A 26,024-nucleotide genomic window follows, 5' to 3' on the forward strand; every position below is an offset into this window, starting at 1 on the left:
AACATGAGTTTCCCCACGATGGTGGCGATGGTGGGGAAAACCAGAGCGCCGCACAGGATCCGCGTGGCAGAGACGTGGTCGGCCAGAGGGCTGGCCTCGGCCGGGATCCGCGGCACCGGGCAGCCGATACCTGCGGTTCCGACATTCGGGCCGTCAGCAGATGAAAAACAACATGGATGATTTCTGACATCAGAAACCAAACGGCCGACCTGGGAAGATGCTGTTGAAGATCTGCAGCTTGTTGGAGTATTTCCTCCACAGCCGCAGGACGTAGTCCTCCCAGCGGATCATCTTCCCCAGGATCAGCATGACGGGGATGGTGGGCAGGCCGATGAGCAGGAAGAGCGGGTCGGCCCGCTCCATCACGTCCAGGCCCTCCTTGTGGCCCACCACCTGCACATCAAAAAGACATTAAAATCATCAAAGCAATAAAGATTTTCTGAGAAATACCTTGTTTTAAAAGCCAAGGATGGGCAGTAGCCCAGGGTGCCCAGCTTTGGGGGCCCCAAAAAATAAAACAGCTTTTCTTTTTTTGTTGCTTTTTACAATATGATCTAAAATCTATGCACTGCAAAAACAAAATCTCACCAAGTCTTTTTCTAGTTCTACTAAACCTCAGATATCGGAAGTGAAAAACAAATGGATATGATTTATATCACTAAACTACACATAGTAACGGCATTTAATATTTTATAGTTTACTGACATTTATTGATGCTTTTGTGAAACAAACTGCAGTGAAAATAACATTTTCCATCATACCGAGTTGTTTTTTTCTTCTTAATTTAACATCAATAATTTAAAGTTATCATAATAAATTAAACCAAAAATAATTTTTCCATGATGAATGAAGTTCAGCGATATTAGCTGGACTTGCTGGCGCATGGCGAACATCAGAGGACGTACCTGCATGACGGTGACAGCGCCGTATGTGACGGCGGTCCAGTAGATGGAGCCCACCATGATACCGGCTGCAGCGAAGGGGCCGGCTTTGGAGATGAGCCGGTCAGCCAGATCCAGAACATAAACGATCGGACCTGACGGAGACAGGAAACGGTTGCCTGGTTACAGGAAGTTGCTTTTTATTTCCACCCAGAATCATCTGAAACAACGAGAACCTCCAACTTTTATCTTTTCACTGCATTGTCATAGATTTGAAGAGTCTTCAGTCAGAGGATTCTCCAAATGCACTGTGATACAGACAGCTACAGGATATCTGTGAAAAGATGGATCTTCTCCACCTCCTCCCACACAAATCAGCTTTTATTTAATGTATTAAACTTGACTAAATAGACCAAACGTTTTGAAAGAAAGTGACATAAATCCTGTTATCACTGAAAATAAATTTGTTCGACGGAGATGAAAACTGAAAACCATAGAAAACATGCAAATCTTACAAAGGAGTATTTTGGTAGATAGAATAAAATAGTAAATTTCCATAATCAAACTCAGAAATTTTGAGAGTAATAACAGAAATTTTAATAAACTTGAAAATTTGTTTCAATGTTGAACATTTTTTGACTTCTCAAACTCAGAAAATTAAAAAAGTTGAAAGTTTGACATTTTTTCTAGAACATTTCTGAGATGAGACTCAATTTCTGAATTTTTTTAGTGGAAATTTATTTTTATAATTTTTTCTTATCTACAAAGGCCCTAATAGTCCTGAAAATACAATAAATATTCTTTTTTAAAAAACATATAAAATCAGGCTACTTTATTTGCCTGATTTTGTTTTTATTTTGACTCAACAATTTTGGCTGTGACAAAAAGTTTGGACACCCTGTTGATGTTTCATTTCTTCTCTGATTAAAAACAACAGACATGAAACAAGGATCAACTGAAAGTCCAAACCTTTGCGACAATTAAAAAAAAAAAAAAGAAGAAGTTTCTCTGCTGCTGCATCTTCCTCCCATCTGGCATTTCAAGCCGACTCTGGGGAAATCATGCAATATTTACAGGAAGCCAACCTGATTTCCTCACTCAGAGACTCGTCCACTTGCTATTAATAACCGGCCAGCTGCAGAGGCAACGCACCGCAGGGGACGACTGCGCACTTTCTGAGGTCTGCAGATACATTACAGCTCAAGACTAACTCAACATATTTTCACTGAAGTAAAAGTAAACAGCAGCCGTCCAGGAAATTACTCAAGAGTAAAAAGTATTGCAGTTTTCTGGCTGATTGCCAGATTTTAAAAATGCAGATTTTGGCCGATACTGAAATGCAGAGGTGGGCAGAGTATCCAAAAATTTTACTCAAGTAAGAGTAGCAGTACTCTAACATATTTTTACTCAAGTAAAAGAAATGTAGTCGTCCAGGAAATGATTCAAAAGTAAAAGAGTATTTGGAAAAAAGTCTACTCAAGTACTGAGTAACTGATCAAATTAATAGTTCAATATTTTAAAGTTACATCATCAGACGGACCAAAACATAAAGTGGAAATTTTGGATAAAAATGATAATTACAGATAAAGAAGGTTTTATTTTAATCTAAAATGGAAAATGTATCTATAGTTTTTGGCTTGATTACTGCTCTGAATATGTTGCTCTGAATAAATTGACCTTTTATGACTGTATACTCTAGTTAATGTTTACTTCAGTTAACAATTAATCGTTTACTAATTGATTAATCGTTTCAGGCCCAATTGTTTTTGCCTTTAAGACTTTTGTTGGTGAATATGTTGTTCTTCTAGGAAATGGCCTTTTTTACGTGTGTATGCTCCAGCTAATGTTTACTTCAGTTAATGATTAATCGTTTACTGATCGATTAATCGTTCTAGCCATTATTGTTGTTTTGCCTTTTTAGAGACTATTGGTGGTGGATGTGTTGCTCCTTCAGCAACTCACCTGTGCTACTGTGCTGCGTATCTAAATCCCAAACTCCCCCAACGTACCATGAGTCCTCCTAAACTTCAGAACGCTTCAGTAAAAGAAACTTTTATGACGCCAGCTAATCCGTCCCTGAAGCACGGACTTTAACTGGGACAAAACTGACCAATGGTTGGAGCCAAACTGAACTTAACACACACACAACGTGTGCAGTCAGGTGAAAACTGGTCAAATTCCTCAAAGAAATAAAACAAAAAGTGTTTACATTGAACACTGATGTAAAAATGACAGCTTGCATCGTCATTTCCATCTTAAATCACCTGCCTGCCTGCTTCAGGACATGCAGGATATTTGTACAGGTGTTGTCCCAATAAAGCCACTTTCCATCAGTTGTTTGCACAATTTAGTCACAGCAGCTTTCACTTTGTCAAGCTGCTGCTTTTTAGGCAGGCCTCATTAAAGTTTATCACTTTGCGGCTTCTTAAACTCACAGCTTTATAGTAATTATTGATGAAACTGCCGCCTGGATCGGCGCCAGGCTTTTGATCCCCTGCAGACTGCACCTGTGTTTGCTGACCGGACTCACCTCCCAGAGCCTGACTCTTTCACTTTGTTCCTGCCAAAGCGCTGCACCGTTACGGCTAGAGGGAACTGGGTCACTGCTAATGACCGCTGACAGGATGGAGAAAGGAGCAATTCATTTTAGCCACTGGCAGCAGATTCTATAATTAAGATAATTAAGCATGAGGGAGGGAGGGAGGAAGGAGTGCAGCTACAGTCTAAAGGTGGACCAAAGCGTTGGCAGCCTCTCTTCCAGAAGGTTTGTTTACTCTGTGAGTGTGAGCAAAGACGGAGCAGCAAGGACACACCGTCCTCAGAGCTGGACCCGCGTGAAAGGATGGAAGTGGCTCTGCAGCAGGTGCTGGTGGGAGGAGAGACCCAACAGAACACAGCGACCCGCTTGGAGGTTTTCTACCTGCTTCGTTTGGGGAGGAGTGAACGTGTAAACGAACTCTGATGCTAACTCTGCTTGGCCTAAAAGCTTTGGTCTCGGTTTGGTTGAAGTGAACGCTGGCGCAGTTTGAATGAATGTGTGAACGCAAACAGCTAAAAATGCAGGAAGTGACCTACAGCGCAGGGCATGATGGGTAAATACAATAAGTTCTGTTTTACTGTATTGGATTGGTATTAGCCGATAATGAACCTCAAATATCAGGATCAGAAATGAAAAGAAGTGGATCAGTTCATCCCTACATATCCACTATTTCTGCACTTCAACAACCTTCATTTGACTTGTTAATAAACTAAAAGTGTATCAATTCAACTGACGATTATAAACTGAGTGTTTTCACTCCTGACGGTTTTAATGTGTTTAAAATAAACTCCGGTTTGTTTACCTTGGAGGTAATCGCACTAAACTGGGACCAAACCAGAAAAACCAAAGTTTGTGTTTAATGGGCACCGACTTATTTTTCTGAATCACAGTTTGCTGTGAGTAGTGATGGATTTGTAATGATATGAACAGCCTCTTTCAGTTTAATGGCTGTGTGCTAAGGCTGAAAAACTTATTATAAGAGTTTATCAGTCAATATCAATAATTATTTATTAGGGTTTTGTGTTTGTTTTTCATATCTGAAGTATTGCCACACTATTGGCAGTATTACTCTTATTCACAGTTTTTATTTTTAAGCATTTATGAGGCGAAACCTTAAAGTGCTGCTGCGCCAGTTACTCAGCAGGTTGTTGCTAAGTAACCAAAGAATGAGTGAGTTGCTAGGTAACCAAAGAATGAGTGAGTGAGTTAGTTGATTCCATCAACCTTAGTTACCTTAAAAAAACAGTTGCGCGACTAAAGTCGTTGCTTTGTCTACATCTCCCTGGATCTTCTGGATCGGAGTTCAGTGAATATCAGATGTGTGATCGATTGATAGATATCGATCAGATTTTTTTCGCCCCACATTTCTTCTTTTTGCATTTTGAAGCTCTACTTAGAACCTTCTAAAAGTAAAAATTTTAATTCTTGCCATTTTTCAATTTAACCTTTAGTCCATAATCTAAAAAAGAAAAAAGAGGAACCATGATTAAACACTTTAACTGAAACATTTATCTCTGCATTGAGTGGCAGCAACGCCCTGGTTGCTATAAATATAGATGAACCTGTTTACCAGCTGGGCCCAACACTCCCCTGGCTTAACATTGTTTTTAGTCTGGCTTCAGTTTCAGATTGCAGCGTCCACTACCAACGTGCTGCTCCAAAGGCGTTGCCAACCCTACAACCAGCTGGAACGGGTTCTTAAGACAACAAAAACCACCCAAAAACCCGGTGAGTGTTGGACCTGTTTGCTGTTCTGCTCTTTAGGGAGTTACACCAGTTTAACAAGCTGGGATTAGCTGGTTAAGTTGGTCAGAACATTTGACAAGTAGGCCGAGAGGTTGGGCGATTGGACGAATTTAATAGACCTCCAAACATAGACTGCGCCATTCGCTGGTTTTCTTTTTATGAGTTACTCTCTTAAGTACGGTAATAACAATGATTTATTGAAACCAAACAACGCAGCTCATGGAAAAAACAACTAATGCCATTCCTAATGGCGAACACAAAGTCCTTCCAGCTGCAAGCAAAGCTTTTATTTTCCCCAGAGCCTCAAAGTGCAGCAGCGGTTTATTTACTCAAACTTAGAACAGTGTCTTATGTTCAGAAAACATTTATTTAAATAATAACCGCAATGTTTGGGTGGGTAAACAAACCTCACCAAGTCTAATTGTGGCATTTATCTGTTTCAGTATGAAACAACAAATTCAAAATTAAACACAAACTAAAATAATAATGGTGTGCGCTTCTATAACAAAAATCTCAATCGCAGTTTTAGATCTGTCATAAGAACAAATTTTAGACAATATGTGAATATAATGGCATAATAATGCAAATCCACCCTCTAGGAGATCAATACACTTTAATTTCTAATGAACATTTAGCACTGGAACTGGAAGACATTTTAAATATTCAAAACAAATAAATAAACACCGGAAACAACAAATAAAATGGACACTGAAGTCTTTGTAAGCAAAATTATTCTTTAAATTGAGACCAAAACACCAGACTCTCTTTGGTAGAAAAAGAGAAAACCAATAAATTTACCAATTGATTGATTTATTGCAACAGATTTAGGAGTCAATTGAGGAGGATCAGGCATCTGATAGGGCACCCCTGGATATTTTCTGAAGACCCACAACTTGTTGGAGGTACTACATATCCCATCTGTTTTCGACAAGCTTTAAATATTTCAAACTAATAATTTTCCTTTATTTTAAAGGGGCAGAATTACATATTTCCCAGCCAAATAGTGTCATTTTATAATCAGTAGTTATAAAAATGCTGCATATGTCAAATATGACTTAAAAGAACTTTGACTTCACAATTTGCCACCTTAAAAATGGGCCTCTGTCTCTTTAAGAAGCTCCTTCTCATCACAGCAACATTTACCAACATTAAATAGGCAGATGTTGCTAAATCAATTAATTGTATGATGAATTAAAACGAGCTAAAAAATTTCTGTGTGCAGGATTTTATGTTTCTATTTCTACAAAAAACTGGATGATAAAAGTTTTTAGTCTGGTGTTTTGGTCTCAACTGTCTTTTTCAAAACACGGTTGTGTTAATTATAGAGAGTTTACCATTCAATTTCTTTGTTGTTTTGTTTATTTATTTTGGATATTTAAAATGTCTTCCTGTTCCAGTGAATCAGCAGAATTTAAAGTTTATTTCTTGCATTATTATTATGCCATAATCATTATAACTGAAAATGGTGACAGTTTCAACAAATATGTAAATATATATATATATTTTAATAAAAGTTGCATACTGCAGTTTAACCAGCTTTTACTGTAGGAATTGAACACAGATTCTCAAAGTGTTCAATTTATTTTCACACCTTCTCTTTCCATCTATACAAGCTTCGGTGATGGTTTATTAATTGGACCGATTAAATAATTTATCATATTAATCTTTCTAATTTTGTGAATTAGGGTTGCATCTACAATTATTTTAGTTCTATTGATTATTCTAAAAGTTAATTTACCACTTAAATCATTTTACATATTAAAAATATGTTTTAAAAATAAACAAATTATTAAATTTTTTAAACAAGAAAATAAACATTTTATTGCCTAAAGTGCAACAACATAGCACTCCTTTAGTGAATGCTTAATGATGTGTAGCAGAAGATGCATCTGCAGCTAAAGAAATCCTTCTAAAATCAACAGATTTGCCTAAATTTGCCAGATTAGATAATTTATCGCCCAGTAAAATTTGGCCTAGTTTCACCCAGGTGTTTTAAAAACCCAAATGGTTACCAGGGAAGATTTAAGGATTTCTTTAAAAATAAAACAGCAACGCATCATTCCATGTTTGCTTTTGAGAGAATAACATTATAACATTTTGTAAAAGCTCAAAAAAGTAGATTTTACATAAATAATATTTCTGTAAAATCCTCAGGAAGTAGAATGGGTGTGTGTATTTTTGCGTTGAATCATGCAGCCTCGACATTCCCGCCCATTAAAGTAGACAAAGCTTCACACCAGGAGTGTCCAACTCCTGTCCTTAGTGGTCTGTTTGCAGCAAGTTTCACTCCTGCTTCAACATTTCTGACTCAAACAGTTGGATAACGTCCTCAGCATGTCGTCTAGTCCTGCACAGGCCTATTGATGAATCATTCTCCGCTTCAGGTGTGTCGAACCTAAACAGTCAAATGTTTTGGATCGTTTTTCTCATCTGCTCACCCAGTTTTGGGAAGACGATGAGATATTCTGCGTTGCACTGCGGACAGGCGACCCTCGCTGTGCTGTTGCCTCGCTGTTTCTCGTCCACCCAGCGCTGCAGGCAGGCCTGGTGGACCCACTTCGTTGAGCCCCGGCACCGGCACGGCCGCACCCACTCCGCCGTGCGGTCGTCCTCATCTGTGGCGAAGCACACCCAACAGCTCCTGAGGCGACAAGCGCACGTTTACAGTACGGCTGAATCGATTAGTTGCGAATAATCGATTTATTTGAATAATCGTCAACTAATCGACCAGTAATTGAGTTAAAAATTTCACATAAAATATGTACATTTTTTATTTAAAATGAGAAAAAAAAACATTTGTCTGTAAAAATGTCCTGACCAGAACTCCTCAAGTAGCAGCTTTAGCTTTACTTAGTTCAAATTCTGCTATAAAAGTACACAATTAATCGATTTGTTTGAATATCATCAACTCATTTAGTAATCTATTAATCATTAACTGGAGTGTAAAGACTCATAAAAGGCATTTTGTTGAAAGAACAACACAGTCAGAGCAGAAACTAAACCAGAATTGTACAAAAATACATACATATACCTCCATATGCATTTATAAGATATGAGCTAACATTTTGCCAAGACATCCTGTACTAATATAAGTATTTAAAACATACAGTGATATAAACGATGCAGAACAGACAGTATTATCAATAAATAAATATAAACACACCATGCTGTGCTGATTTAATCTGACTCAGGCAGGGAATAAGACAGTTTGTGCTACACTGTGTTTCATAACTGATTATGCATTTTTAAATGTAAAATTATCATCATTATTAAGAGAAAAGTTAAGTTCATCGTCTTTTATTTTATAACTTTGTTGTATTTTAACAAAAACCTGTTATATTCTGTTTCAGAAACTCTTGCTAAATGTATTTATTGCCCCACATATATGAACTTTACAGAACAAAATGGGTTCATTCACATTCAGTTACATGAAATCTAATCAATTAGTCCGATTTAGATTAAAACCTAACTAACAAGCAGTCCAAGTATAAAGATAGATTCAGCTGGTAATAAGACGACACTTAGAAGAAAATCAGACCAAGAAAATCAGTCGATTGGTTTTCCTTCAACAGCCAAACTGAGAGGCATAAATTAGATGATTATTGTCCAACATGTCGATGGGATGAGCTCAGATTACTGCACAGAGACGAAAACTGATGAAGGTTGAAGAAGGGAGGTTAAAAACAGTTTTAGACAAATGTCCTGACAACAGAACCAAACCAACTATTATTGATTCAAAAGCATCCTTCCTGTAACCCAGTCGCAGAGAACGACATTAAAAACAGTCTTGAAATGCAGTCCTGTATGGGAGAACTAAAACAGGTCGTTGATGTACATCTTATAAAATCTAAAAATTAAAACGGGTTTGCTCAAATGCGTCTCTTCAAACACGACAGCCAAACGACGTGTTTTTACAACACCAATCCAGTCAACCAGAACCAATTTATTGAGTTTTATTAAATGTTCAAAATTAAGGACGCAAACAATTATTTGACCAACGATTGTCGATTAATAGTTTATTAGATTAACATGAGTTCCAGTCAGTAACATCCGCTTAGACCAGGGGTGGGCACTCCTGGTCCTCGAGGGCCGGTGTCCTGCAACTCTTAGATGTCTCCCTGGTCCAACACACCTGAATCCAACAGCTGAATCTCCTCCTAAGTGCAGTCAAGTTCTCCAGAGTCCTGTTAACGACCTCATTATTTGACTCAGGTGTGTTGAAGTAGAGATGCATCTAAAAGTTGCAGGACACCGGCCCTCGAGGACCAGGAGTGCCCACCCCTGGCTTAGACCTTCCTTTGGTGTTGCCATTTGGCCGCCATCCAACAGAGGGCGCCACTGCTCATCCTGAAGTGGAGCCAGTTGATTCAGAAATAAAGATGGCAGAGAAATCCCAGAACAGGCGACACAAACGGTACGGTCTGGGATGCAAAACACTTTCTATGTGATTTTGTTTTGAAATATAAACACTCAACAAGCTCATTAAAGTTTCACCAATTTTTTTTTTCTTTTTTTAAATCCAGCATATTATGAAAAACTTTTCCCTATATGTAATGGAAAGACAATAAATCAACTGACTGTTTTTCTTTCCCTTTCTAAAATAATAATGGTTTTCTAATTGGAATAATAAACTGAACTTGATGCAATTTCTGATAACTACGATTAATTGGACTGTATACGTGATCGAATTTAATTTTTTTTGTTTTGTTTTGTAAAGTGAGACGATGTGTCGCAAGTTACCCAATTATGTGAATTTTAAAGAGGACCCATTAAGCAAAATTCGCATTTTGCATTTTTGTACTTTCATCTAAAAACAGCCCAAACACTTAAAAAAAAATTTAAAATAAAAATCACTCAACCATTTTTTGGCAATAAGTTGATGTTTTCTGGTGTTTGCAAAATGGCCCATTTCAAAAATCTCTTACAAATCAGCAGACAGTGGCCCGTCACCTAGCGACCCCAGCAAAGCACGGCCCGTTACCTAGCAACCCCAGCTAAGCCCAGCACATCTGGCCAGCTGGTTTTACTGCTGTAAGTGCTGTAAAATGGCTGCTGGGTATTCAGAGGTGTTGGGACAATGCTTCTTTAAGCGGATATTAAATATAGTTTCCATTAAGGATACATTTCTGTGCTAAAAATGCCTTCTTTTTATTGGCTTGATGTAATATTTTAATCTAAAATGTCATGTTTTCAATTGTTGCCAACAAAAAAAAAATCATTTAACAGAAATAAAGGCTTCAAACATCAGTCTGTGTGTCGTTAATCTACATTATGTGTTTTTCTTAGTGAATTGAGTTACTCAAATAAATGAGCATTTCAATAACATTCTAAGTTATTGAGTGGGTGTGTATTGTGCCTGTTAAAAGCCATTATCTCTGGTGTTGAGGCACACATTTCTCCATCTAGAGCTCAGTTTGTGGTTTTAGGAAAGTTAAATCTGCTTGTTAAAGCACCTTGCATAAGAAGAGTCATTTGGCTTGAAGTTTTCCTTCAAGTTAATTCCAAACATTCCCAGTTATTTTTGCAAACTGGACATTACAGAGGCCATTTGTGGACCAGCAACTGGTCTCAGTTTGCTAAACTGTGTTTCTAAATGTGCATGCATCTGAAATACTCTAGACAAAATATAAGTAAAAAAAATACACAAAAACATGGAGGACTGAGCCTGCCAAAAGTAATTAATGTCTCAAATATGGGATTCAAACATTTTAAATTGACCTTACCTTACCTTTTTGATTTCTTTATATTACCTACAGTGTAACATCAATAAGTAAAAATAATGACAGAAAAAAAGGAAACTAGTTTTGAAATAAAATGGAAAATTAAATAACATCGATAATGTTAAATGAATACTGTCATTAATGTTACACTGTACAATCAAATAAACTGGAAATATTTAACTATTGGATGCAACATTTGGCACATTAAATACTTTATCAAGTCATTTATTTATTTCTATATTTATTCACTATTTTTGACAGGGTTTACTCTCCATACAAAAATACTTGGCTATAGTTACATAAGCTATTTGGTGAAAATTATAAACTAATTGAGTAGATTATATGAGCTTGTTTTCCTTAAAACTACTCCTTTTCACTCAAAACTTGTTAAACTATAAAATAAAATAAACAAATAAATAAATATCAATACCTTGAAAGTCCTAAAAACAAAAACAAACTAAATATGGAGGACAAAAAGTAACAAGTTTGGGTTTAAATCTGATATAAGAAAAAGATGGTGGATTGAAACATTTTCCTCACACCTATTTGTGAAACTCTGCACTGCGAAGGCAGCTGGCTGCTTGTGGTTGGTTCTGATAAGAACCTTTGGGCCTTATGTTTGTCAGTGATAGAGGCTTGGTACATAACCGTAGCAGCAACCGGACCTGGCATACATCTCACAGCTATCTGCTCCACAAACACCGTCAGGGTTACCGCCTCCGCCATACACAGCAGCACGTAGCTGGGGCACCTTTCACAAAACCCGCATGCCCGTCCTTTCTTTGGGAAATGGTTTCAAAGTTCAAAGATCAATATTGACAGAAAATGCAGTGTCAAACGCTTCCTTGTACACACACACACACACACACACACACACACACACACACACACACACACACACACACACACACACACACACACACACACACACACACACACACACACACACACACACACACACACACACACACACACACACACACACACGTTATCAGCTGCTGGTCTTTGTTTAGGATGAAGCAGCACTGAAATGTTGCAGCATCTCCTCACTTCCATGTAAACTCTATTCACCTGATTAGCTGTCCTAAATGTTCATATTTATACTGATAAAATAAATTTAAATATTTTGTAATAGGAGATGATAAACTATTTGCTCTCACTGACACAGAATGCATGTGTCGCTTTTGTGTGTCATCAAAAATTAGCCCTAGATCTTGACCCGAATCCAAAACAAGCTAACTGTAACATATAGACACGTTACTGTTTACATCCGGAAATTTCACACATGTACGACAGTGGAGAGCAAAAAGACGATTCTGTCACTTCATACAACAATTTCATTAACAAAACGAAACCTGGAGATGTAGATGTTATTAATTTACTGCAGTGCACCACAGCAAAGTAAAAAAATTATGCAGAAAAATTGCTGACCAACCCACTTGCATTCTTTTTTTCCTTGCTCTCTGCATCGGCTACACTACACACAGAACCGTTGCCATGGCAACTGACTGATGCTCCACTAGTGCATCAGGATTCAACCCCCAAAAATCACTCAAGCATTTCCCACACGAAGAACAGAACATTCAGTCCGTTACAGTTTTATGTTCTTAGACTTTATGTTTATTTTAAGATTATTAATAAGTGATTGTGTTGCGGTCGATTAGCTGCCGCTGCTATTAGCTAAGCTAACACAATGGCTGTAGATTAGCTAACTTAAACATCTGCTGTACTAATGATCTGTCAGAATTGGCGTTTAGGTCGCCTTTTTTATTTTGTAACTAAACTGAGCACACCGAATTCCACAGCACAACTACATGATAAGATTTTCAAAGTCAAGCTAGCATAACTGAACTACTTCCTTCAAAGTGGTCTCAAAATGACAATATTATCGTTTATCGCAATAATTTCTGGGACAATTTATCATCCAGTAAAACTTGTTATCGTGACAGGTCTATACCTGAATGCATTAAATTTTTTCCCAAAGAGCCAGACTTCCTTTGTTTAGATCTTTGGTAAGAAAACCTTAACCCATAATCTGGAGCCAGTGTGGAGAATATAAAACAAAGAAAAAAAACACTTCATAGATTGTGCAAGTAGTCACAGTGTGATTTGGAAAGCTTTGGGGTGTGAAAAATGTGATTTGTCTACTGTAGGTTTGTAAATAGAGAGGACATTACATTAATTTTCTCCAATTCAGTACACCAGCGCTAAAAGTGCTACATACTTTTAGCGTGTACATAAATGCTACGTTTTTCCAAGACAATGTTTCAATTCTACTGCCAGGAACCCGTTATTAACAATTTACAAGAAAGTACAGCTCCTTTAAGACAGTTTGGTAATACAATAAATCCAAAAAAGGATTATGGTTCTCAAAATATAAAACTTTCTTTCAGTAAAGGATATTACCATTCTCTTCTAAAATTAAAAAATAAAGTTAAGGTCATAACGTTGGACAGGTGTAACTGCTGAATGTGAGAAATTGGAAGCAGTTATGAGACAGTTTTACTTTCTAAATGCAGAGTTTCTCTTCTGCTCCACCTTCATGTTTGTTGTTTTTTGGTGCGAGATATGTATGGACTTAACCTCAAGGTCTCTTCCTGTTTAAAAGAAAATGCTTTAAGGAAGTCCATACTTCAAATAAATTCCCAAGTACATTTTGACTAAATTTCAGAAATCTTGCAGCCTGATTTCCTGCTATGTTGCTATAAATGAATTTGACTCTGCAGGCTTTCAATCAGTCATAATATTTACTACTGTGTGCAATAACCTTAAAAACTAGCCATTTATTTACTAGCTTGGGCTGCAGTTTTGATAATTATTAATATTGTAAGCATACCTATAGTGTAATTTATTCTGCATTTTACTTTGGCAGCATAATAAGAGCTGGACCTGGACATTCTTTAAGTGCTGGACCAACAAAAACATGTTTGATTTACCTGAAGATTGGATAAATTAACCAAACCATCTTCTGGTTAAAGTTTCCACGCCTATCTGTTTGAAAAATCAACAACTTTAGTACATGAGTACGTCCTTAATTACCCCAGAAATACACAGATTCTATGAAAAATAAAGTTAATTTCAAGATATAAAAATTCATGATGTTTCTAAGGCAGAAAAAAAATCTCTATGATGAAAATATCACATTTTGTAATGAATGTGACCTTTCAGGTGAATAAGGAGCCTAATAAGAATAAATTAACTGACATTTATTCTTCCAATTAAAAGGCAGTACAGTCATTAAACAGTGTTTGGCAATTTAAAGTGTTGGAAGTTCAGCTAATGCTAAACTGCTAAAATTATCACATTTTTGTGATAATTGGATCATAGCTTTTAACACATTGCAAGCCTAGCATCTAATAATGCTATAGCGGTCTTCATTTTTAACCCAAACACATTTTATTTGTAACATTTAAAAGTTAATTCAATGTTTTTTTAGATGAAACACATTAATACACAACCTTTAAACAGTTTACTAACATGTCTAGAGTAGGAGTGATATATTTTGTAGTATCATAATACCACAAATTGGGATTATAGCCCCACAAAAACAAATACTACCATTGAAAAACATTCACATTTGTAATATCACTCTTTAGGATGCCAGTTACACAAAGTGTGATTTGTACATCTAGAATGCACATAGTAACTACATTTAATGATATTAAATTATATTATTCAAATGTATTGAAACACGTTTATTTAACAAATAGTGAAGAAAAGATTAAAAAAATAATACAGACTGCTTTAGAGGTTTTTAAGCATCACTAATTGGAATTTATTGTGACAACGATAATCAAAATCTTATTACAAGAAATGTATCGCATAAATGATGCACCACACGATAAATGCCCACGATAAATAACCTAGAGTAGAAGCTGCAGTTTACTGTTTTGAAAAGGTTTTAGTTTGTGTTTATAAATGTAACTTTTAAACTAGAGCGGCCCGTTTTAAACCAACATACACACGTAACAATGAATTAGAGGTTCAGATTAAGCCATCCATACTGGAGGCCTCTGTATAACGTCAGGTGTTACCGGGTCATCGACCGCAGGTGGCATCAATCAGAGATCATTGTCAGAAGCAGATAGCTAAGGACGTCCCTTACCAGAGTCACTCCAAAAACATGTTAAAATACATCAAGAGGCGATGCAAAATCCACATTTCTGACTTAAGTGAACATATTCTCAAATATTTAATGAATACACCCTGTATTTTTGACAAAAACGCTTTAATGTAAGTGAGCTACGTAGCTGCCATTAGCTTATCTGCTAAAACTTCAACTCACCTGTCCAAATTCTGCTGTGCCACCACCGGACCTGGATCCGCCATTGTTGTGGAGCGATACTGTCTTATTGAAAGCGAAGAATGAGAGGCGAAACGAAAATGAAATAAATAAATAAAAAGTCCCACACCTGATAATCTGCTGAAGGAGGATTTAAAAAAAAAATCACTAGCTAACAAATTAGCTAACTAGCCCCACATAGGCCGCTTTGTTGACACGGCCTGTCGGCTGCAGACGTGCCACGTATTTGGAGTAAAACTACGCCCTGACGGCCATGATTATCAAAATAGCATTTATCTCCTCCCGGTGGTTATTTAAAGAGAAAATACACTTTAAATCTGCTATGGCCTCGTTTCCTCTGACCGTTTGACTCCATTGACTGGCCGTGGCTACGTCATCAAAACAAGGACCACACCGTCAGCGCAACTTCCGGTAAAAATGGGAAATGTAGTTTTAAAACTTCTACACTTCAACTTTATTATATTATATTATATTATATTAATTATATTATATTATATTACATTATATTATATTATATTATATTATATTATATTATATTATATTGATAAAATAAGAAAATGTTGCAGCCATGTAAATTCAGTTCAATTCAAAAATAAGATTTTTTTTAGTTTGTTTCGTTTTTCTTTTATCCCCAAAGATAAATCTAATGCTGTCGCAACTCATAATGTCCAAATATTTTCAAATATTGTGGCAGTAAAGCTCTCCAGCAGTCAGTGTTGTGGTGACTCTGAAGAGGCTTCTGACTGAAGACTGTCCTGGTTGACATCATCAGTTGTTGGTAAGCAATGCTAACCTATCTCTTTTGTTTTTGCTGCTCCTCTTTAAATCTTTTTAAAGTATTCATTTAATTTCTGTTTCAGTCAAGTTTTTTAGAAAATATAGAAGCAAATTGTCATATGCTTATAAGTTAGGTACAATTTATTTTATTGGTATAACTAAAAACTTATTAGTTATTTTTAGGTAACTGTACAACTATGACTGTGTCACACCAATTATAGTCTCACAATCACAATTATTGGTCTTGAAAAAGATTCTTATTTGTAACAGACTTCTTTAGGACACCAGTCACCAACTTCATTTTCAAATTTATTGGTATTTATTGATGTTTTTATTAAGCAAACAGTGGATAAAATATTAAAACAATCCCACCTTTTAAACAGTTTTAGACATTGTTAATTAGAATTTATCATGGCAACAATAAATCAAAATTCTCATCATGATAAGAAATGTATCATATAATAAACGATACGATAAATAAATAGTGAATCTTAAACCGTTAGTAAGTTTACCTGTGTAAATTATTTCACTTCATTTCCATTTATTTATTTATTTATGACAGATTTTTAAAAACAAAAATAGTAATAATGGCAATTGTATTTAACAACCGGACATACAGCATCAGAATAACTACTAATAACTGCCAACGTACAAATTATAAATTCTTCTTAATTTGTGTTATACAACAACAAATAAAATAAAATAAAGCATATGCTTTTATTCGTGCAATAAAGCTTTATCTCAGACAACAACGCAGATAAAAGGCTGCTTGGTAGAGTTGGGTAGTAACAAGTTAAATTTCTCAGTTACATTTACTTGAGTAACTTTTTTTTATTTAAATGTACTTTTAGGTGTAATTTTACTACACTGTACTTTTTACGTTTACCCTAAGTAATTTTATTATGAAGTATCTCTACTCTTGCTTTAGCAAAATGTCTATATTTTTCACCCACTGAATGAAAAAACAAACATGTTTTCACCAACACAGAGACAAACCTACAGTTTTTGTTAAAGTTTCATAAGATTTTTGTTTTGAAAGAAATTGTTTTGAAAGAAAACTATTTTGCCTAATTTTATTTTTTGTTACTTATATAAATTATTGTCAATTTCCACTTAACATTTTATTTTGCTTCGTCTGATGATATAATTTTTAATTGATCATTTGATCAATTATTCAGTACTTGAGTAGACATTTTACCAAATACCTTTTTACTCTTATTTGAGTACTAATGTTACGTCTTACTTTAATTTAAGTAAAGATATGTTGAAGTAATGTAATGTAAACTTAATGTAAACAGTTTCCAATAGTTTATTTGGTAGTTTGGAAGCAGACCGGCTACCGCACCGAGATAAAACTCCAACTCCCACAAGCCCTTTCGGCCATCACCCATGCGCCGCAGTCAATCAGCTGTTGAGGCAACTGCTGACCACCTCGGCACAAGCGTAGCTCGTTTGTCATATCCCTACCCAGGCGAGGCAAACAGAAATATCTATTCACAGTCTGAAAAAGGTGAACGATAAAAGGTAATAATTCCCGCTTCACTTCGAGCAGAGGCGCAAAGTGGGTGCATGTTGTTCTGCCGTGTGCAGTGGGACACATATGGATCTACAGAACCGATTTTCGTGGGGAAGTGAGCTTCATGACATGTATATATATACATATATGTATATATATATATATATATATATTAACACCGGGATATCTCGGCCAACGCGACAGAACCAAGGGTCGGGTTAGTGGTCAGTGTTTTTATGGGGTCCGTGGACTGAACCACTGCTGATTGTGGTCCTTTCATGACCTTGGAAGCGGTTCTGTTGGAGTAAAAAACACGGATTATAATCGGTGGGGCGTGCGGATCTCATACTACTGCGATTATATTTAAAGTCCGACTCATATCAGTGGTTATTATGCTGAGTGACGGGTCTGTGTCACGCCAGCTTTATAGTGTTATTATTATTATTATTATTATTATCCAGAGGCCACAGCTTGGCTTGTCAGCGTCACTATCGGTATGTATATATGTAAATATTTAACCTCTGATGGTTTTATGCCATAAAATCTCGGTGTTTTAATGTTTAGCAATAACCAAACGCTTTCTATTTATTTTTCAGTTAATTTCTAAAGAACATTTGTTTTTTGCAATGTGTTGCCAAGACAACCAAACAATTTCTAATATTTGTGCATTGTTCGCTTTAAAATGCGACGTATTCGTGTCAATGCGGAATTCTCCTGTTTTTTTCTTTTCTTAAATGTCCCTCTTGTAAGTTGTGGGACCCAATTTAATATTTAGATATTTAATTTAAACATATAGATTAAATACATTAGCTTGTAACTGAAATATTTGTCTTTTTAATTAAATAATTGATTAAAAATGCAATTCTTTTTTGCTTGTGTGACTTAATTTATTCGTCTAAAAGATGCTGGAAGTGTAGCTTGAAAAAAATGAAAACAAGAAAGAAAAAGCTGACAAATGTTTTTGGTTTTTTTTTTCTTTTTTTTTTTTTTAGGGAGTCGTTAACAATAAACCAGAACTGTCAAGGTGTCTTTTCACCTTGCTGAAGGACAGCTGTATTTACTGACGTATGCAAATGAGTGTCAGGGGAGGTCCTTGTGCGAGAAAAGGCACAGAATCAGTTTCACATTGCAGCTCTGGAGTTCCTGCGTGGAAGAAAAAACGAGACGTGGCGAAATCTAGTGATTTACTACTGCCATATTCTTCGTGGGGATTTAAGAGTCATTTTGTTCTCCCTGGAAGGAAGGAAGGAAGGAAGGAAGGAAGGAAGGAAGGAAGTGTTTGTGTTTTATTTTTTGAGGGCGATCCAGTTTAATGTTTTATTCCCTTTCGGTTGCCGTAGGAGTTCTCTCTATGATCTCCCTAGAAATAGAAATCTTAATTTTGACTCAAAGTGTTTGTTTCCCCCCGTCGCAGCTCAGCAAACCATGCAGGATGATTTACTGATGGACAAAAACAAAGCCCAGCCTCATCAGCAGCAGCAAGACCCGACACAAGTAGACCCTCCTCCCTCCACGCCGACCCCGTCATCGGAACCCACTTCATCTTCATCCGAGTCGGAGAGCCCGTCGACCGGCAGCAGCCAAGCGGCTTCCGCGCTGAGCAACAGCGGCAGTGGCGGCGGCAAGGACCGAGTCCCGATGGAGTCGCCGATCCTGCCCGGGCTGGGCTTCCACCAGCACCCGCTTCAGGAGCCCGGCGGACCCCTTGGTTCCCCTCCGTCGTCGTTCGGGAGCACTTGGTCCACGGGGACCACGAACGCCGTGGAGGACAGCTTTTTCCAGAGAGTACCGTCGGTGAACGGGACGATGCTTTTCCAGAACTTCCCGCACGTCAACCCGGTGTTTGGGGGGAATTTCTCCCCGCAGATCGGGCTTTCTCAGCAGCAGCAGCAGCGGAGATCCCCGGTCAGTCCCAGCCAAGGCCCCTTTCCCCAGAGAAACGCTTACCAGACCATCATGAGCAACAGCAAGGGGACCTCGTCGTCTTCCCCGGCTTCCTCCTCCGCCTGGAATAACCACCAGAACGCCGGGTGGAGCACCGCGTCCAACCCGTGGAGCGGGCTGCAGCCGGGCAGAGACCCGCGCCGAGCCGTGGGCGTCGGGGTCGGGGTTGGGGTCGGAGTGCCGTCTCCGCTCAACCCCATCTCCCCGATGAAGAAGCCTTACACCAGCAATGTCATAGCGCCCCCCAAATTCCCGAGACCCGGCGGTCCTCTGGCTCAAAAGCCCTGGATGGAGGACAGCGCGTTCAGGGCCGACAACAGCAACAACATACTGCCTTTCCAGGTAATAATATTTAAAATCAACCTTTAAATTAGGCTGTTTATTCTGTACAATGATCCCAAAAGGTGTTCAAAACCTTGTAGATTTCTTGTTTTTGTTCCCAGTTCTCAAACAGTGAGAGTTGGGTAATAACTACTAACTTTGTTTTGAAAAAAGTTACTTTTAGGAGTATTTTTGCTTCGCTGTAGCTCTTGCTTTTCCTTGAGTCATTTTATTATGAAGTATCGCTGCTCTTACTTGAGTAAAATTTCTGGATTCTCTAACATATTTTAACCAAAAATTAACCACAGACACACATCTGCAGTTCTTGTTAAAGTTTCATATTTTTTTATTGAAAGAAACTGATTTAGAAGAAAAATCTTTATTTTTTCTTACTTACATGAGTTATTGTCATTTTGGTCCTGTTTAGGACCAAAATTTACATTTAACATTTTATTTTGATCCATCTGATTTTGTAGTTTTTAAATATTAATTGATAATTTGATCAGTTATCAGTACTTGAGTTGACTTTTTACCAAATACTTTTTTACTCTTAGTTGAATAATTTCCTGAATGGCTACGTCTTATTTTTACTTCAGTAAAAATATGTTAAAGTAGCTCTACTCTTACTTAAGTAAAATTTTTCAGCTCTGGTATTTTCACACCTTTTCAGACTCGGTTTGTTTGGGAATCAAAGTTGCAACATTTGTTGTATGTCTAGCTGCTACCAAACTAGTTGAAAAACCGGTTCCCCTCCTCGCCTATGGGGGCACTGCACCAGAAAATACACAAGGAAAGGACACAAAAACCTCTGAAGAAGACACTGAGCGCAACTTCCTTCTTCATGAAATAAACAAAAATGGAGTAGCGCCAGATTTGAGTGGTTGTAGAATTTCTCTTTTGTTTGTTGGACGTTTGTTTGGCTTGTATTTACCCAGAATGCCCTGCGATGTAGTCCACTTCCTGCTTTTGGAGCCGTCTCTGGTCCGCCTACCATTCACATATGTATTCGAACTGCGCCAGCGTTCACTTCAACCAAATCGAAACTGAGGTTTATAGGCGGACCAGAGTTTGCTTTTTTTTATCCGCATCAGAGTTTAATTACAGGTTCACACCTCCCCAAACGAACCGGACTTTCTAGACAAACAAACTCGTTTGATTAAAGCGGACTAAACACGGCTGGTTTCAATTCAATTAATGTCAGGTAAAGAATACCTGAGCAAATACAAAAAGCAGTTTCCAAATTTCTTTGGTGGGAAATCTGTCCTAAGTAGATAATACATTTTGCTGTATGATAAATTGTCGCTGTGATTATTGCTATAAATGATAATATTGTCTTTTTGAGAACACTTTGAACAAATGTCACGGTTCCCCCCAGAAAACTTTCTATACCAGCTAGTAGGGGCAATAGGGCAGTTTTTGAGTTAAAAATATTTAATGTTAACAGAGAATTTGAAAATATTAGCAGGTAATCATGTGTTATTAGAAAACATGGTTAGCAACATCTTAACACCAACTATAAAGTCTTAACATGAATTAATAGTGTGGACCAGGGCCGGATTTAAAAAAATAAGGGCCTCTGAGCTGGAGGCAGTTTTGGTGCCCCATCCCAGAAAAAAAAAAGCAAAATTTTACTCATTGCTTGTTTTAATTTATCTATAGCTTATTGTGACAGGGCTAGTTGCTATTGATAGAGTGCGTTGCAATTGTGATGTAGTTCACAATAAATCAATTAAACACATGGTAAATTAAAATGAGCTCATTAGTTTCCATTTGCATTTTTTAAAATAACTTTTCTCTTTTTTTATCAAAAGCTGGATAACAAAAGTCTTCAGTCTGGTGCTTTGGTCTCAACTGGCCCCTTTTTGAAGTATAATTTTGCTGTATAACTGATTTTATTTGTTGTTTTGTTTACTTATTTTGAATATTTAAAATATCTTCCAGTGTTAAACGTTCTTTAGAATTTAAAGTTTATTGATCCTTGTTTTGCCATCAGCATGTCGCTACAGTCACTAAGTGTCAGAGTAAAGACAAACATGTCATGCATGGAAAACCATCTATTTTTCTTTCATTTCACAGATACTAAAATACTGAACATTCGAAGATGTTCAGTATTATATTGGGAGGAACACAGAAGCCTTTGAGAACAAGCTTATTTTCCTGGTGTGAGAAGTTTTTTTTCTGAGCGAATACAAGGCGTTTTTATTCCGAGGTAAAACGTGTTGCTAGCTTATAAATTGTTTAAGGAAATAAACTGCCGGCTAACAAGGAAATTGGCATTTGAATTTGAATTGCTTCACTGAGACAGTACAAACACTGTGAACTGCAACTGCATTTATAATGTAATTTCCTCAATATCCCGCACTGATATGCAAATAGTTCTTTAGACCTACGCTGTTTATTCATAGCAGGGACTCAGAGAAATGCCTTATAGCTGCTGGGATTCACTTTAGGAAGCCTTTCCAGCTCGACGGCGTGAACAAACATGAGCCCTCACAGCGTCTGGTCAGTCACGTGCGTGATCTATGTTTAGCTGACTGACAAACAGGCGTAAAGTAAACCAACAGGAAACCCTCCCACCCCTTACAATGTCACCGACTTCTACAAAAACCAAGTCGCTGCTCCGTCGACGGGAGAGGACGAAGGTTGAGCCGAAATGTTGCAAAAACGCAGGTTTGCTCTGGTTGGGATTACAGCCGGAGTGAAACGTACCCGGCTGCTGGTTTGAGTCCATGTCAGTCGGTCTCTGTGACACATTTTCCTCTGTCTGTCGGTGCAGCCTCAGCCGGATTACAGCTCCAGTTATCTCTTGGAGACGAGGTCAGGGGGTCACATGTCACGCTTTATGAGGCGGAGAGGAACTGCAACGCTCTCCCACTCTCATCCAGTCCAGCTTTGCTAGATGAAACTCTAGGATTAAGAGGGACATGCAGTATCAAAGCAGATAAAACCAATTATTAAATTTAAAATATCTTCTGAGGACTAATTGGTGTTCATGCAATGTAGGGTTGTAACTTGACCCCTCCTGATTTATGTAAACGGGATATATTATGCAAAATTTCATATTTTGTTACATTGTTATACTTCAGTTTGTTTCTCAATTGCTTCTAAAAGCAACCATAAGTGCTTAAAAAATTGTCGTTTTTTGGTGTCTGGAAAATGAGTCGTTTCAAAAACATCTCGGCTGGGGTCACCGTTACCTACCAACCCAAGCGGAGCCCAGTCCGTCGCCTAGCAACCCAAGTTATGTCAGCTGGTTTTACCGCTGAAGTGTTTTTTTCTTGTTGACTTACAATCCAGAAACCACTTCTTGCGTTCTTGTTGGTTGTGCAGGAGGCTTCACTTCTGCTTTTCAAAGATGTGCTGTTGTATAATTGTGGATCTGTTTGCAGCCATTTTCACGTGCGAGTGTAAATGTTGAGTTGGCCGGTGTGCCCAGCAGCAGTTTATTTGCTAAAACAGCTCGCCATACAGGAAACAAGATGTTTTTCTCATGCTGAAAATGAAAATATAAATGGAACTAGTACTTTTTAATCAATATTCAAGAGTTAATAATTAAAACAATTAACTTTCTGAAAAGTTACTTGTAAGTTAGTTTTGTCTTATTTCAAGTGTAGAAAGATATTTCCACTTCAAACTAAAAGAAAATACTTGATGATACTTTTTTTTTGCAGTGTACAGCTTAAAATGCACATGGAAAAATAAAATCTGACCTGGTATTTTTTGTCTAGTTTCTAGTGCAAATATCGTAGTTAGTTCAAAGAAATAAAACAAAACTAACTTATTCAGCAAGATATAGAGGCTTGTTCAGAGTCAATAAATGCTTTATGTTGGTGAAAAAGTCCTAGTTCATGTCGGATTATTTCACTTTAATCATGGCAAAGTTTCTTGTAAAGGTGAAATAGTCTGCCAATGAAAAAAGCTCTTTTCCATCAAAATTAAGGAATCATTTACTTAAAACAAGCTCCTATATCTTACTGAAATGCTACTTGTAAGTTAGTTTTGCTTTATTTCAAGTGAACTAAGATATTTTCTCTAGAAATTATGTCAAAAATACTTGGTGAGATTTTTGCAGTGCATGAATTTTCCACAGGTTTATTCACTTTAAAAATTGGACCATTTTTGGCAAATAACCAACTTCTAAGCTTATGTTATGTTATTATTTGCTCAAATTGTACTTATAAACCCACATAGGCTATTCCAGTCACATAGAGTTGTTTGTTTTTAAAGTTTACCTTTAAGAGATAAGTGGCACTCATTTGCAAAGTCAGGGTTCTGGATGTCAGCTGTTGTTTATGTAAACAAAGCTCAGGCGCGTCACTGCCTGGCCTAAAAAACGCTGGTAGCTCATTCTTTAAATCCGCCTGGGTTCGAATATCAACTTGTTATGTGCTTGTACCTGCCTGCTGCCTCCTCAGAGCCGGAGGAATGCGAGGAATTCAACCCAACGTGGCGGCGTCTCAGGAGATCTGATGATGCTGATGGAAATTATCGCGCGCGTCTTCTGATTGCAAGCGAGATGGCTGGCGAACAGGAATAGCCTCCTGCTTAAATTCTGCTTCACGGTCGTGCCGCCGCTTGAGATCAGAAATCTCTTTTAGAAGAGAGACCTGGTCAAGACGACACTCGGAAAGAGCTAAACTGTCTAAAACAAGTCGATAAAACTCAATAAATAAAGCAAATGTAGCGATTTGACCTCTTGGAGAAGGCAGTAACATTCCTTTTTTACTGCTTTTTTAAATGAAACTCATAAAATCTGAGTGTGTTTTGATTTTAAGAACTTTTTGTATATTATTCCAAAACTGGAACATGGCAGGAAAATGGTGTTTTGCTTGACTTTGGATATATAAGAGCAGCCAGGAATGTAAGTTAGCAGTGTCCAAACTTTTTACTCAAAAGTAATCGCAGGCCAAACCCCCCCCCCCCAAAAAACAAGCTAAAATTGCTTCTTAAAACTTATCTTTATTTGTTGGCATTTAATTAAGGCCTGATACTGTAACTTCATTCTTCTGATGTTTTATTTTATTTATTTATGTACTTTATTTCTTTTTCTTTCATCAATCTATTCTATCGAGTTATCATTTTTGTACAGGACGTTGGTGCAGTTTCAACCTGTTTTTAAAAGTACTATGTAGATAAATTTGACATTGAAAGTAGCCCGATATTTATTGTAGATACAAAATATGAAAGGGTTTTTATGACGGTGTAATAAGGAGTTTTTAGATGGGGAAAAAAAGGAATTAATTTCTGCCAAAAACTCTGAACTTTTGTGATTAAATTTTCTAGAAACTTTTTCTACATTAGAAATTCAGAAATTAATTTAAAAAAAAAGTTTTGTAGAAGATATCTGATATTAATTTAAAAGTTTTTTTAAAAATCCCTGTTTTTTCTAGAAAATTTCAGAGATTACTCAAAATTTCTGAGTTTGTTTGGGCAGAAATTTAGTACTTACTACTACTTTAGTTTTGCATGCTTCAGTTTCTTTAAGGCTCAATTAAATGCATTTATTTTCAGTAATAAGAACAGGAATTAGGTCACTTTCTGTCAAACGTCTGCTACATTTATCCAAGATTAATAAAAAATGAAAGCTGACTTGGGTATGGCAAAGTTGACTTTTCAGTAAGTCCCTTGTATAAACTCACTTTTACCTTTTGTTAAAACTTAGGTATAAAAGGATGAATGTTTTATGTTGTACTTTACATTTTCCTGTGTAAGAAAATTATGTTGGATAACAATTTTAATCTAATCAGAACTCTGCCCGCTTCGCCATGACGGACGTTAAAACAACCTACACGCTCCTTTAAAGCCTGTCAAAAAACATAGATCTGGTTACCTAATATTGCTTTTATTTAGTTGATTTTGCATTAAAATGCTCAGAGGGTGCTGTGCAGAAAAAGACCAGGATGAAAACCAAACTTAATGAGGAAAAGATACAGGATGGCGGTCAGTACGCATCCGTACTTAAAGCATGTTTGCTGCTCTTGACATGCATGCTGAACTGACAGATTTTATCCTCTTAATTAACAGAAAGAATGTTAAATTATATCACTGTGTAATAAATTTGCAAGACTTTAATTATTTTTGATCAAGTTGCTGAATTTTATTTTATTTTTTGGTCCATATGTAAACCATTTTCATCTGCTGTAAAGCATTTAATGAACTAATGTTTAAGTAATTTACCTAATAATCTGGGAAAGTAGCTAAATAAGTGCGTTAGAAATGAGCACACCAATCCATTAATTAAATTTTTACACAATTTACACATAATTAAAATGTGGTT

The 26,024-nt window shown here is 37.0% G+C and overlaps 2 protein-coding genes across 9 annotated transcripts in view; one reads left to right on the plus strand and one right to left on the minus strand.

Annotated features, from left to right (window-relative positions):
• The window catches only part of march5 (membrane associated ring-CH-type finger 5), an 18,129-nt gene extending 2,561 nt beyond the window's left edge, over positions 1 to 15,568 (minus strand). The window contains exons 1-5 of the mRNA XM_023327813.1: positions 15,172 to 15,568; positions 7,605 to 7,807; positions 906 to 1,036; positions 210 to 393; positions 4 to 130 (exon numbers count right to left, since the gene is read on the minus strand). Of these exons, the coding sequence (XP_023183581.1) occupies positions 4 to 130; positions 210 to 393; positions 906 to 1,036; positions 7,605 to 7,807; positions 15,172 to 15,215 (689 nt within the window). The 5' untranslated portion in view covers positions 15,216 to 15,568. The remainder of the gene's footprint in view (positions 1 to 3; positions 131 to 209; positions 394 to 905; positions 1,037 to 7,604; positions 7,808 to 15,171) is intronic.
• Positions 15,569 to 17,202: 1,634 nt separating this feature from the next.
• Positions 17,203 to 26,024, plus strand: part of cpeb3 (cytoplasmic polyadenylation element binding protein 3) — a 45,825-nt gene continuing 37,003 nt past the window's right edge. For 4 of the 8 annotated variants that reach the window (XM_023327576.1, XM_023327582.1, XM_023327583.1 and 1 more), the window contains exon 1: positions 18,433 to 19,768. In XM_023327576.1, the coding sequence (XP_023183344.1) occupies positions 18,908 to 19,768 (861 nt within the window). In that variant the 5' untranslated portion in view covers positions 18,433 to 18,907. Of the gene's footprint in view, positions 17,491 to 17,525; positions 17,977 to 18,432; positions 19,769 to 26,024 lie in introns of those variants that run through there. The other 4 variants (XM_023327579.1, XM_023327580.1, XM_023327577.1 and 1 more) reach the window with 3 other exon arrangements.

Source organism: Xiphophorus maculatus, chromosome 22 (genome assembly GCF_002775205.1).
Source record: "Xiphophorus maculatus strain JP 163 A chromosome 22, X_maculatus-5.0-male, whole genome shotgun sequence".
Lineage (NCBI taxonomy): Eukaryota > Metazoa > Chordata > Actinopteri > Cyprinodontiformes > Poeciliidae > Xiphophorus > Xiphophorus maculatus.